Genomic DNA, 13419 nt, shown 5'->3' on the forward strand with positions numbered 1-13419 from the left:
AATGGAGCAAAAGAGACAGCCCAGAAATAGAATCTCATAAGTATAGTCAACTGGTCTTTGACAAAGCAGCAAAAGCAATCAATGGAGCAGAGACAGTCTTTTCAATAAATGGTGCTGAAATAACTGGACATCCACAAGCAAAAAAATAACTCTAGACACAGACCTCACACTCTTCACAAAAATTAACTCAAAACAGATCATAAACCCAAATGCAGGATGAGAAAATACAAACCTCCCAGAAGTTAACACAAGAGAAAATCTAGGTGACCTTAGGTATACTAATGTTATATCTTTAGATAAAACACCCAAGGTATAACCCATCAAAGAAAGAATTGATAAGCTAGACTTCGTTAAAATTTAAAACTTCTGCTCTGCAAAAGACATATCAAGAGAATGAGAAAACAAGACACAGACTGGGAAGAAATATTTGCAAAAGACACAACTGATAAAGGACTGTCATCCAAATCATAGAAAAAACTCTTAAAGTCAACAGCAACGAAACAAACAACCCAATTAAAAAGGGGGCAAAAGATCTGAACAGACATTTCACCAAAGAAGGTATCCAGATGGCAAATAAGCATAAGAAAAATGCTCAACATCATATGTCATCAGGAAATTGCAAAGTAAAGCAACGAGATACCACTACACACCTATTAGAATGGCCAAAATCTAACACTGACAACCCCAAATGCTGGCAAGGATGTGGAGCAGCAGGAACTCTCATTCATTGCTGAAGGGGATGCAAAATGGTTCAGCCACTGTGGAAGACAGTTTGGCGGGTTCTTACAAAAGTAAACATATTTTTACCATATCATCCAGGAACCATGCCCCTTGATATTTACTCAAATGAGCTGAAAACTTATATACACACAAAAACTTGCACATGAATGTTTATGGCTGCTTTACAATTGCCAAAACTTGCAAGCAACCAAGTTGTCAACCAAGATTCATTAGGTGAATGTATAAATAACTGTGACATATTCTGATAGTAGAATATTATTCAGCACTATAAAGTAATGAGCTATCAAGCTGAGAAAAGATATGAAGGAAACTTAAATGTATATTACTAAGAGAAAGAAGCCAATTTGAAAAGGCTACATATTGTATGATTCCAACTATATGACACTCTGGGAAAGGCAAAACTATGGAGACAGTAAAAGGGTCAGTGGTTGCCAGAAGGTAATAAATAGGGAGGGAGGGATGTGGAGACAGAGCACAAAGGATTTTCACGGCAGGGAAACTTCTCTGTGTGATATCATAATGGTGGATACTCATCACTACACATTTGTCAAAACCCACAGAATGTACACCACCAAGAGTGAACCCTAATGTAAACTACGAACTTTGGGTGATGATGATGTGTCAACATAGGTTCATCAATTGCAACAAATGTACCACCCTGGTATAGGGTGTTAACAGTGGGGAAGTCTGTGCGTCTGCAAGGGCAGGAGGTAAGTGGGTCATCAGCCTCAATTCACACATCCTCATGGTCCATCTAAAGGTGCCAATCATGAAATAAGGGGTGGGGAGACAGGTTCCATCCTATCCCTCCGGGGAACACCAAGGAAAAAGAAATTAGAGAAAGGAAGGGCAGGTGAAGAAAAACTATCATAAACCTCATCTCAGAGCACACCTTATCCATCTTTGTGTATGACCTCTCCAGGTCTCCTCTATTCTGCACCCCATCATGGTTTTGGGGGTTTCTTTAAACATGGGACTTGACATCTGTCTGTGCTGGCTGTGCTGATGATTGAACTCATACTGTTAGTGGAGTTCATTTTGAACCTGGATTTTATCCCTTGCTTTTGTCTTAGCCGTTGGTGATGATACTGAGTGCAAGAGGTCAAGAGCAGAGTTCAGGACCCTCTCCAGCAGGCCTTCTATTCTGCAGGGACGTCTTGGTTCTTGCTTTGTGCTGGACACCATTCACATGTTGAGGGTGAACACACAAAGTGCCAAACTCCCTGCCAGATCTCAGCCATCTCACCTGAGTGGACAGCATGACAGGCTTTTATCACTTGCCCAGAGTGGTCATCAGCGCTCCGCCTGCCCCTGTGGCTCCAGAGAGGCAGGATATCTTAGGCTCTAAAGACAAAAACCCATAAAAACTGGGGATTTATATGAGGAACTTGATGGGACTTGGGGGATTTTCAACCCTGAACACATCTGCTTCACGCAGGGCCTTAGCTCTTCCTGGCATAGCTTCTGGCCAGACCACAGCAGTCCAGAGCAGAAGTGCCCTCCCCAGACTGCAAAAGCACCCCCCAGGTCTAGTTCTCTTCCCTAAAGAGAAATAAGAGGCTAAAGTGCTGCGTACACTCCATCCCAGCCTCCCTTCACTCCCCTTCACTGCCTGCCTGACTCTCCTCCTGCTATATTACTCACTCAGTCTGCATTTTCTCTTCCAAACCCAGTGCCCTCCTTTTAAATGAGGCAGGAGGATCGCTTCAGCCCAAGAGTTTGAGGCCAGCCTGGGCAACACAGCGAGACCTCATCTCTAAAAAATAAAAATAAATAAATGATTTCAAATATCACAGTGTTCTCAGCCAGGGATTTCGCAAAGTATAGCTGCCATGCCAAATCTGGCCACCATGTACTAATGTAAACACAGTTTCATGGTGTATGTGCTGTCCATGGCTGCTTTCACACCACAACAGCAGGGTCCAGTCATTTCCGCACAGACCGTGTGGCCCATAAAGCCTAAAATATTTACTATCTGGCCCTTTACAGAGAACATTTGCTGACCCCTGCTCGAAGCTAACCAGAATGCATCCTGAGAATCGGATTTGAGGTTCTATCAAATGTAAGTGTTGCCTTGGAAGATGGTTGAACAGTAAGAAGTCTGGGGAGTGTGACTTAGGAGTGACTGTCACAGCAACCACAGACACGTAAGAAGCAGGCTCTGGAAGGACCTGAGAGCTCTGTGCAAACACCAGGAAGCTGTCACATGTGAGAGGCACCTGTTTATTTCCACTGTGGAGGGCAGAAACTGTCTCCTTTGCCATCGCATCACTCACCCAACACACTGCATGGCATGGGGGCAGGAGTATAATGAACTACCTGTTGAATCAATGTACAAAAAAGTCCAGTAGATGTCTTCAGATATTCTAGCAGGTGAAAGTAAGGAGAAACATAATGTTTAATTCAACGTTGGGGAGAGCCCTAACTATCAGAATTATCCAAAAGCAGAACTTTTGGATTCATCATAAAGCCATGAGCACCTCCAGTCAGCAGAGGCCAGTGAAATGGATGGACATGACCACATAAAAAAGATACTGAAGAGGCCGGGCATGGTGGCTCATGCCTGTAATCCCAGCACTTTGGGAGGCCAAAGTGGGCGGATCACCTGAGGTCAGGAGTTTGAGACCAGCCTGGCCAACATGGTGAAACCCTATCTCTACTAAAAATACAAAAATTAGCTGGGCGTGGTGGCACGTGCCTGTAATCTCAGCTTCTCAGGAGGCTGAGGCAGGAGAATCACTTGAACCCAGGAGTTGGAGGCTGCAGTGAGCCAAGATCATGCCATTGCACTCCAGCCTGGGCAACAAGAGTGAAACTCTGTCTCAGGAAAAAAAATAAAAATAAAAAGGATGCCGAAGAACCCATTTTTGCCCTGGTGGGAAATTAACCTACATGACATCACAGTTCTTTCCTGTCTAGAAGCCTATACCTTCACTAGCTCTAGGCTTGAACTGAAGAAAAAGTGTTGTATGTTTCCTATCTAAAAGTAACCCCTCAAAAATGGTTTTTTTTTTGTTTGTTTTTTGGGGTTTTTTTTAGATAAGGTCTTTCTCTGTCGCCCAGGCTGGAGTGCAGTAGCACGATCCCAGCTCACTGCAACCTCCACCTCCCAGGTTCAAGTAATTCTCTTGCCTCAGCCTCCTGAGTAGCTGGGACTACAAGCGCACACCACCATGCCCAGCTAATTTTTGTTTTTTGGTAGAGACAGTGTTTCACCATGTTGGGCAGGCTGGTCATGAACTCCTGACCTCAAGTGATCCGCCCACCCTGGTCTCCCAAAGTGCTGGGGATTACAGGAGTGAGCCACCGTGCCTGGCCCCCAAAAATGTTTTTTCTCCTTCTAATCAGCCTTTGTCTAATACTGGGCATTATCCTTGTACATATTTGTTATTAGATTGATAGCTTTATTTTTAATACATATTACCCTGCATTAATATTTCACAATAAGAATTTACTGCTGAATGCATAGCTCAGGTATACACATATACCCAAGGATATTTATTCTGGGTTCATTGATTTGTGCTAACCTAACTAAATCTCATGAGTAAAATTCATTAGGTATTTCCAGTGTTTGATTGATGATGACACACCATGCCAATGAACTCAAAGGCAATTTCTGACTTCCACTGATAAAGATTCAAGAATCCGAGCCCCAAGGCAAAGCACCAGTACTTTTTCCTATAATCGGATTATAGCAGGCACCCAACTCCAGGGCAGGGATCTAGTCATTCTGGAGCCACCAGCACCAACCACGATGTCTGCCACTCAGGGCAGGGGCTGAAACAGCATGTGACCATCCGATAGAAAGCAACACCTTAGCGCCAGCAAGGGGACTCCAGTACCTCTGCTGAAATCTTTGGGATCCAGCGACAGACTGTAGCCGGGGAGCGTTTCCAGGAGGAGTTTGTAGCAGGCCCTCCACCCAGGCTCCGCGATGCTCGGGGCCACGCACTGCATGGCGGCCACGCGCTTGAAGAACGCAGACTTGCGATGGAAGCCGATCAGCTCATAGAGCTCGGAGAGGATGCTGTAGCGCTGAATTTTCTCTTCCTCAGAAAGCTGAAGCACAGAGAGAAAGTAAAAAGCTTTTGAAAGAAACGTATAGGTGAAAAAAGAAGCACACATTAAAAATGTCTCTTCATAAAACAAAGACCTGAGGAGAATCAAGGAGAGGGAAAGCCTGGTGAGCAGCGCAGGGCGCAGGCCCCAGGTGGCTTCAGACCTTCCCCAGCCACGGCTGCAGGTGCAGCCCATCCTCCTGCTGATAAAGCCCAGATTCTCTGCTACAAAGGTACTTGCTACAAATCTGAGACCTCTACTTTAAGTTCCTTTACAAAAGAAAAGAAAAGGAACAAGAGTTCATCTACACAACAGGATTTTATCAAGGTCTCTCATCAAACACAAAAATTCTTAAAACACAAGAAGACACAGAATCATGTAACTGGGTAATGAATTATTAACAATACCACTGATATCAGACTTAAGACTTCAGGGTTTACAAAAAGTTTTCTTTCATCCAAGACCCAACTGAATCCTCCCAACAACCCTGTAGTGTAGCAATCATAACTTCTGTTTCTTTTCTTTTTTTTTTGAGACAGAGTCTCACTCTGTCACTCAGGCTGGAGTGCAGTGGTACGATCTTGGCTCACTGCAACCTCCACCTCCCGGGTTCAAGAGATTCTCCTGCCTCATCCTCCTGTGTAGCTGAGATTACAAGCACCCACCCCCATGCTGGCTAATTTTTGTACTTTCAGTAGAGACGGGATTTCACCATGTTAACCAGGCTGGTCTCGAACTCCTGACCTCAGGTGATCTGCTTGCCTCAGTCTCCCAAAGTGCTGGGATTACAGGTGTGAGCCACCACACCCAGCCAACAACTTCTGTTTCTTCAGCACCTACTGTATGGCAGCAGACTTAACGTACCTGATTTACTCAATACAAGCATCCTGTGAGCTGGCAAATAAGGACCTTAACAGCTCAGGGACACATTAATCACCTGTGCAAAATCACACAGCCAAGAAGTATCAGGGACAAGACCTGACTCTGGGCCTGGGCCCTGCCCACTGCACAGCGGCCTTCAGAGAAGAAGGAAGGCAGAGCCCACTCTGCTGCTCCAGGAGCACTGCTTAAGGAAGCACTTCTCCCTCCTCTGCCCTGGACGATGAATGTTTCCCTGATGTTTCTGTGAGTACAGAGCCTTAGCTTGAACGCCCTTCCAACTTGGGCCTCCAAACCCTCCCTCCATCCCCTCTCCTCTGCGCTCACTGCTGGGGCCCTCGTCAGCCCTTATCTGGAAGAGGAATCGGCATTGTCTTCCTACCACCTCTCGACCTTCCTTCACCTGTCCACACACCCCTGCCAGACTTAGGTTCCTGAGACATGGCTCAGAGCCCATCACCCCAGCCACGGTTTGAATGTTTGTGCCTCCCCAAAATTCACATGTTGAAAGCCTAGCCCCCAAGGTGATGGAATTAGGAGGTGGGGACTTTAAAAAGTGATTGGGTCAGGGGGTGAAGCACTCACAAATGGAATTAGTGCCCATATAAGAAGAGACCCTAAAGAGCTAGCTCACCTGTTCCACCATGTGAGAACACAGAGAAAAGACGGCGGTCTATGAGCAAGCAAGTGGGCCCTCCCCAGACACCAAACATGCTGGCACCTGGATCATGGACTTCTAGCCTCTAGAACTGTGCACAATACATTTCTATTGTTTATCAGCCACCCAGTCTGTGGCATTTTGTGACAGCAGCCTCACCGGGCTAAGACAATCCCCATCTTGAAAACACTAGACCCCTTCAGGACTGTAAGATGGAGCCCAAATGCCTTCACGGGCACACCAGGCCCTCCTCAGCCCCAACCTGCTCTGGAAATTCGAGGCCCCACTGCCTACCTATGACCTCACCAGACTGAACAACTTTAACTCACTTGTTTTCTCATTCTGTCAACACATATTTACTGAACCCCTACTCTGGTGCCAGCCACTCTTGTGGCAGAGGATACAGCAGTGAGCAAAACAGGCTAAGACTCCTACCCCTGGGGGCCTCCATGCTAATGACAGGCTAGTCCCCTGGCTTAGAATCAGTGGGGAGGATGACAATAAATCAATGAAAAAATAAACAAAATAGCTGCTCTAAGTCCAATGAAATACTCTTTGACATAGAATCATGGGTGGAAGCGTATGAGGCAGGCTGTACTAGGTGACGCCGCTGGGGCACACAGGCTCTCTGCTCCTGCGCTCCCTCCACAGCCACATCTGGCTCTCCCTTTGGACACTCAGTTCCAATGCCACCCTCTCCAAGAAGCTGGTCCTCATGCCCTTCAGCGGGAAGCTACTGCTTCTTTCCCTAAATTCTCCTAACCATGCTGGACTCCATAATTTCCTTTCTCTGTGTCTCCCACACTATTTATGTACACATCGGATCTCTGCCAGCCCCACTTTTCCTACAGTGAAAGGTCATGCCGACGCCGACGAGTGTGAGAATCCCTGTTGCTCCACCTGCTCACCAGCATATGAGGATATCACCTGCTCACCAGCATATGAGGATATCACCTGCTCACCAGCATATGAGGATATCAGTCTTTTTTATTTTAGACGTGGTGGCTTTAACTTCCATTTCCCTGAAAACTAATGATGTTGAACCTTTTTCATATGATCACTGGCCACTGGTATATCTTCCTTTGTGAAGTGCTTGTTCAAATCTTCTGACAGTTTTTAAAATTAGATCGTTTGTTTTATTACTGAGTCGTAGGAGTTCTGTATATATTCTGAATGCAAGTCCTTAGTTATATGTGTTTTGCAAATATTTCTTCCCGGTCTGTTGCCGATTTATTTCCCTAAGGGAGTGTTCATAAGCAAAAGCATTTCTCTGTGATGTAGCTCAATCTATCAGCTTTTTCTTCTATGGTTAGTGCCTTCTATGTCCTCATCTGAGAAAAATCTTTGCCCGAGGTCACAAAGATATCCTATGTTTTCATCTAGAAGTTGTTGTCTAGGTCTATGGTCCGTGAATATTCAAATTTGAGTAGGACATGGCCTGTCCCTTTCCAGGAGTGTGCAGTACAGCAGCGAACAGAAGCCCCAGTGCTGGAGGACAGCAGCCAGGGACGGGGTGGAAGAGGACTGTAAAGAGGAGGCAGGGGTTGGCCGGGCACAGTGGCGCACACCTGTAATCCCAGCACTTTGGGAGGCCGAGGCAGGCAGATCACCTGAGGTTGGGAGTTCGAGACCAGCCTGACCAACATGGAGAAACCCCGTCTCTACTAAAAAATACAAAATTAGCCAGGCGTGGTGGTGCATACCTGTAATCCCAGCTACTTGAGAGGCTGAAGCAGAAGAATTGCTTGAACCCAGGAGGCGGAGGTTGCAGTGAGCCAAGATTGTGCCATTACACTCCAGCCTGGGCAACAAGAGTGAAACTCCATGTCAAAAAAAAGAAAAGAAAAAAAGAAAAAGAAGAGGTGGGGGTACTTAACGCCTTCATCACAAATCTGGAAATGCCCAGACCTTCAGCTGCACCCACTATGTGCCAAACATGATCAAAGATGTTGGGGCAGAGAAGACAAATACTGATCTTAGCCAGTGCCCGTAAAGAGGCCACCATCTAAAATAAAGGTGACAGCCGGGGAAGGTCACATGCCTTGGCCACCAATGCGTTAGAACTCCCATTGATTCTTTCATGGGACCTATCTAAGATGAAAGGTTGTAAGTAATACTAGGATCAGTAATAATATTACTTCATTCCTCTTATCATTTCAGTGTAATAAGAAATCAAATGATAAATACTATATTGCAAATGGAATTGACATCACTTCAAAGCCCTAAAACGGTTCCTTAATGGGAAAAGCTCCAGCGCAACTGCTGTTGGGCACTAGGCAGACAATTGACTGAGAAGCCGTGAGCCCAGAGAGCCTCAGGACAAAGCCATGTTTGGTCGACACAGGCACCTATGGCACAAGGAGCCGGGGAGTACAAAATGGTCCCTGACAAAGCTAGGCCAAGATCCTCAGGAAATCTTGAAATGAGATGAAATCCCCAAATTCATTTCCAACCTGCTGCTCTTTTAGGGCATATTAATCAGCACATCTTTGTTGTAATCTTTCAATAGGCTGCACAGTCACGAAGTCCAAGTTCAGGGCCCAGATGTTTATGTGAGGTTCCAACGAAAGTGGCTCCAAGACTACTCAAGACAAGGAGCTTTATTCACAAGGCAGACTCTGAGGGATCCAAATATTAATTCACCACTCCATTTCCAAGTAGAAAGTAAGTTTAGACCTGCTTTATTCTGTTAATAAGAAATAAAGTGACAAGATCAGAGGGAAACTCCAGACACAGGACTTGTCTCTGGCAGGATGGAGAGGGAGGAATACAGCCTGGAGCTGTAAAGTCCTGAGTTCCAGGGCCACATCTGCATATCCCTAAGAAACAGGGATCATCAAATCTAATTACGATTGTCAAAAAGACTCAATGAAATAATGCAAACACTGAGCATAAGCCTAAAACTCTCAGTGAGTGTTCAAGAAACAGAAATATCACTGTTAGTTAATGCCTTTGACACCACAGGTTCTAACCCCAAGTTAATCAGCCACTGATGCTCTAGAAAATGCCTTAACCCTCATCAGCCTTCTCAAACGTGGGCACTTGCAGTGATCAGAAGAACAAGTCAGTGACAGATGTGTAGGGGCAGCCTGGTGGCCGCACTCAACTAAGTGATGACCATGGGAGAATGCCGGATGGGAAACAGCAGGCCCCACACATTCCCAGGTTTGAAAACACACTCTGCTTCTCTCGCCGGCTATTTCCAGCCATAATTACATGGAGAGAAAATACATCTTCAAAATTATACAAACTTTCCATATATGTCTATCAAAAAAGTTTGGAAAAAACATAACCTACTTTCTTATATCCCGGAGTAGGGGTATGAGGCATGCACCAAGGATTTTCCTTTATAAAGCATCTGTCTAAAGTAATTGGATCCATTTTCAGTTTTAATCATTCAAAAGTAAGAATGAAAACAAAGCAAAACAAAACAAAAACTTCAATAAGACCCGGTCCCTCAAAACTTCATGAAGTAGTAGAGGAGATAGGTCCATAAAGAATCACAGTGTTGGAGGCCAGGCACGGTGGCTCACGCCTGTAATCCTAGCACTTTGGGAGGACGAGGCGGGCAGATCACAAGGTCAGGAGATCAAGATCATCCTGGCCAACACAGTGAAACCCCGTCTCTACTAAAAATACAAAAAATTAGCCAGGCATGGTGGCAGGCACCTGTAGTCCCAGCTACTTGGGAGGCTGAGGCAGGAGAATGGCGTGAACTTGGGAGACGGAACTTGCAGTGAGCCGGGATTGCGCCATTGCACTCTAGCCTGGGCACAGAGCAAGACTCCATCTCAAAAAAAAAAGAATCACAGTGTTGAGGCCAGGCAATGTGGCTCATGCCGATAATCTCAGCACTTTGGGAGGCTAAGGCAGGCAGATTACCTGAGGTCAGGAGTTCGAGACCAGCCTGGCCAACATAGTGAAACCCCATCTCAACTAAAAATATAAAAATTAGCCAGGCGTGATGGTGGGTGCCTATAGTCCCAGCTACTCAGGAGGCTGAGGCAGGAGAATCACTTGAACCTGGGAGGTGGAAGTTAGCAGTGAACCGAGATCGCGCCACTGCACTCCAGCACAACAAGAGCGAGGCTCCATCTCAAAAAAAAAAAAAAAATCACAGTGTTGGGAAGAAGATGGATGGAGAGATGGCTGAAACAGGGATGCTGTGCCCTATGCCTTGGACAGATACCTGGAAGGTTCCTAGACTACCAGGTGTACCCACCACGTGCTAGAGGAAGGACACTTTGTAAACAGTCAGTGCCCTTGTTGAGTGCACCATCCAAAAGAGATGGCCAAGCAAAGTCCGCGCTTGACCCCTGATCACCTCAGTTCCAGCCTTTGATTCATTCTTGGATAACCTGAAAAACACACTCCTTTGGCTTCAAGAAACACTGCCTATTTTACCATCTTTGGGTTTAGTGAGCAAGCGAGTTCATGTGTACTTTAAAGATGATTTGAACTCTGACTACAGCTTTTCTCCACATTCATCTTTCCATACCAGAGTTCTCAGTTTCTTTTTTTTTTTTTCTCTCTTTTTTTGAGACAGAATTTCACCCTTGTGGCCCAGGCTGGAGCGCAGTGGCGTAATCTCGGCTTACTGCAACCTCTGCCTCCCAGGTTCAAACAATTCTCCCGCCTCAGCCTCCTCAGGAGCTGTGATTACAGGTGCCTGACACCACACCCGGCTACTTTTTGTATTTTTAGTAGAGACAGGGTTTCGTCATGTTGGCCAAGCTGCTCTCAAACTCCTGACCTCAGGTGATCCGCCTCAGCCTCCCAAAGTGCTGGGATTACAGGCGTGAGCCACTGCACCCAGCCAAGTTCTGAGCTTCTTTAAGTCTGTTCTCCATAAAATCTAGTCCCTCCAATGACAACTCATGCAGCCTGAAATTAAAAGCCAATTAAACAAGACCATACACAGCTAAAACGTCCCCCACCCCCCATCACTCCTTTCCTAAACTCCTCTCCTGCCTGTCCGAAATAGACTAATGCCTTTCCTAAACTCCTCTCCTGCCTGTCCGAAATAGCCGAGACTAATGTGAGTGCACTACACTCACAAAACACTGCAGATCTGTCTCCTCAAACAGAAATGAGCTCTCCACAATAGGAGACCATTTGCATTCCCCTCTGAATTCCTAGCATATCGTGCTGGCAACAGATACGATTGGCATTATAGTTTCTTTCCTTTAAAAATACTTTGGGCCAGCCCAGCCAACACAGTGAAACCCCGTCTCTACTGAAAATACAAAAATTAGATGGACACGGTGGTGCACACCTGTAATCCCAGCTACTTGGGAAGCTGAGGCAGGTGAATCGCTTGAACCCGGGGGGCAGAGGTTGCGGTGAGCCACGATCACGCCACTGCACTCCAGCATGAGTGACAGAGCAAGACTCTGTCTCAAAAAAAAGAAAAATACTTTGGGATACTTAAATGAGACCTTGGGAGAGAGGCAAAGGCAGTGTATTGGGGGTCTAACATCTCAATCCAGAGCTTCCGTGAACCTTTTTCATGTTTTCTGTTCACTGATTCATTCAGAACGTAGCTTCTCACTCCAGAAGGACTTATGTTTTTCTGCCAGGAGTTTGTGGTCACTCTTATACCAGGACAACTTTAAACTAAACCCTCTTTGGATTGGTTTTGTTTCCTTCTGTAATGCTTAATACTAAGCGTCAACTTGATGGGATTGAAGGATGCAAAGTATTGATCCTGGGTGTGTCTGGGAGGGTGCTGCCGAAGGAGATGAACATTTGACTCGGTGGGCTGGGAGAGGCAGACCCACCCTTCATCTGCTGCCAGCACAGCTAAGAATACAAGCAGGCAGAAAATATGAAACGACGAGGCTGGCCTAGCCCCCCAGCCTACATCTTTCTCCCGTGCTAGATGCTTCCCCCACTAGTTCTTCATTTTTGAGACTCGGACTGGCTCTCCTTGCTCCTCAGCTTGCAGACGGCCTATTGTGGAACCTTGTAATCATGTGAGTTAATACTTAATAAACTCCCCTTTATATATGTATATATCCTATCAGTTCTGTCCCTCTAGAGAACCCTGACTAATACACCTTCCAACAAGATCAAGTTTCCTTATTTTCTTACTTTAAGGACTGAGGTATTTTCTATTTCATTCTTTTGCTAAACGTGTTGTTTAGGGGATCTTGGCTTTACACATGGGTCTGCCATCCAACTCCCAAGTCTGGGCAGGTCTAAGGTTTATTTTCTATCCCTCCTATGTGAGCACTGAAAACTGTTACCACAGCTAGGCAGGGCATTCTCTGGCTTCCAAGGCCTACTGACTTTCAGAATTCCTGCTTTTGGGAAAAGGATTTCCTTTTCCTTTCTTAACAATGAGCTTTGCATTTTGAAAGACGTTGGGGATGGGGATGGGGGGATTTTTATCTCTTAATCAGAATTTTAAGGAACTTGTGCTGAGAGTTTTTGGACCACTATATTGTCAGAACAAAAATCACTAAGTATTTTCCAAACTTAAGTATTATTTGAAATTTTTCTTTTCTTTCTTTTTAACTATTAACAGACTTTTTTTTTTTTTTTTTCATTAAAAAACATTGCTCAGTCCATGGCCCAGCCTGGTATCTGGGGCCACAGGGCCTGCCCGGTGCTGGTTTTTACCAGGGCAGCCTGGTGCTGGTGTCCGAGGCAGGCCTGGCACTCACGTTGCTCTCCTTTCCCTAGTGGAGGTCATCTCCCTCCATGCTGTGCTGCCTGGGGCCGGAGGAGGCTGGTGCAAGGCTGTCCTTCCCATCCTCTTCCATGCACCTTTTCTTATTTATGTGCGACCGTGGGTGTAGCTGTGGTCTCCTGCCTGGTTTCCTGGCTCTTGTGAAGGTGTGTGTGTGGATGGTTGTCAGGTTGGTGTTTCTTCAGGTGGGCAAGTGCCGAAAGGTCCTATTCTGCCATCTGGCTCACATCACACCTTCCCTAAGAGAATTAATATCAGCCCCAATCTTCACATTATACATGACACATTTAAGGTGAAGCAAACATGCAGGGAAGAAATGCTAGGATAAATCATTTGTCCCCATATATTGTTTGCCTTATAAAAGAATTATTTATTGCAATTAAATTTG

At 45.7% G+C, this 13419-nt stretch overlaps 1 protein-coding gene across 12 annotated transcripts in view; it reads right to left on the bottom strand.

The window, feature by feature from the left end:
- Window positions 1-13419, bottom strand: part of TRAPPC9 (trafficking protein particle complex subunit 9) — a 733986-nt gene that overhangs the window by 639775 nt on the left and 80792 nt on the right. For all 12 annotated transcript variants that reach the window (XM_001142596.8, XM_063816568.1, XM_063816569.1 and 9 more), the window contains one exon: window positions 4584-4800. In XM_001142596.8, the coding sequence (XP_001142596.4) occupies window positions 4584-4800 (217 nt within the window). The remainder of the gene's footprint in view (window positions 1-4583; window positions 4801-13419) is intronic.

The sequence above is a fragment of the Pan troglodytes genome, chromosome 7 (assembly GCF_028858775.2).
Source record: "Pan troglodytes isolate AG18354 chromosome 7, NHGRI_mPanTro3-v2.0_pri, whole genome shotgun sequence".
Classification (NCBI taxonomy): domain Eukaryota; kingdom Metazoa; phylum Chordata; class Mammalia; order Primates; family Hominidae; genus Pan; species Pan troglodytes.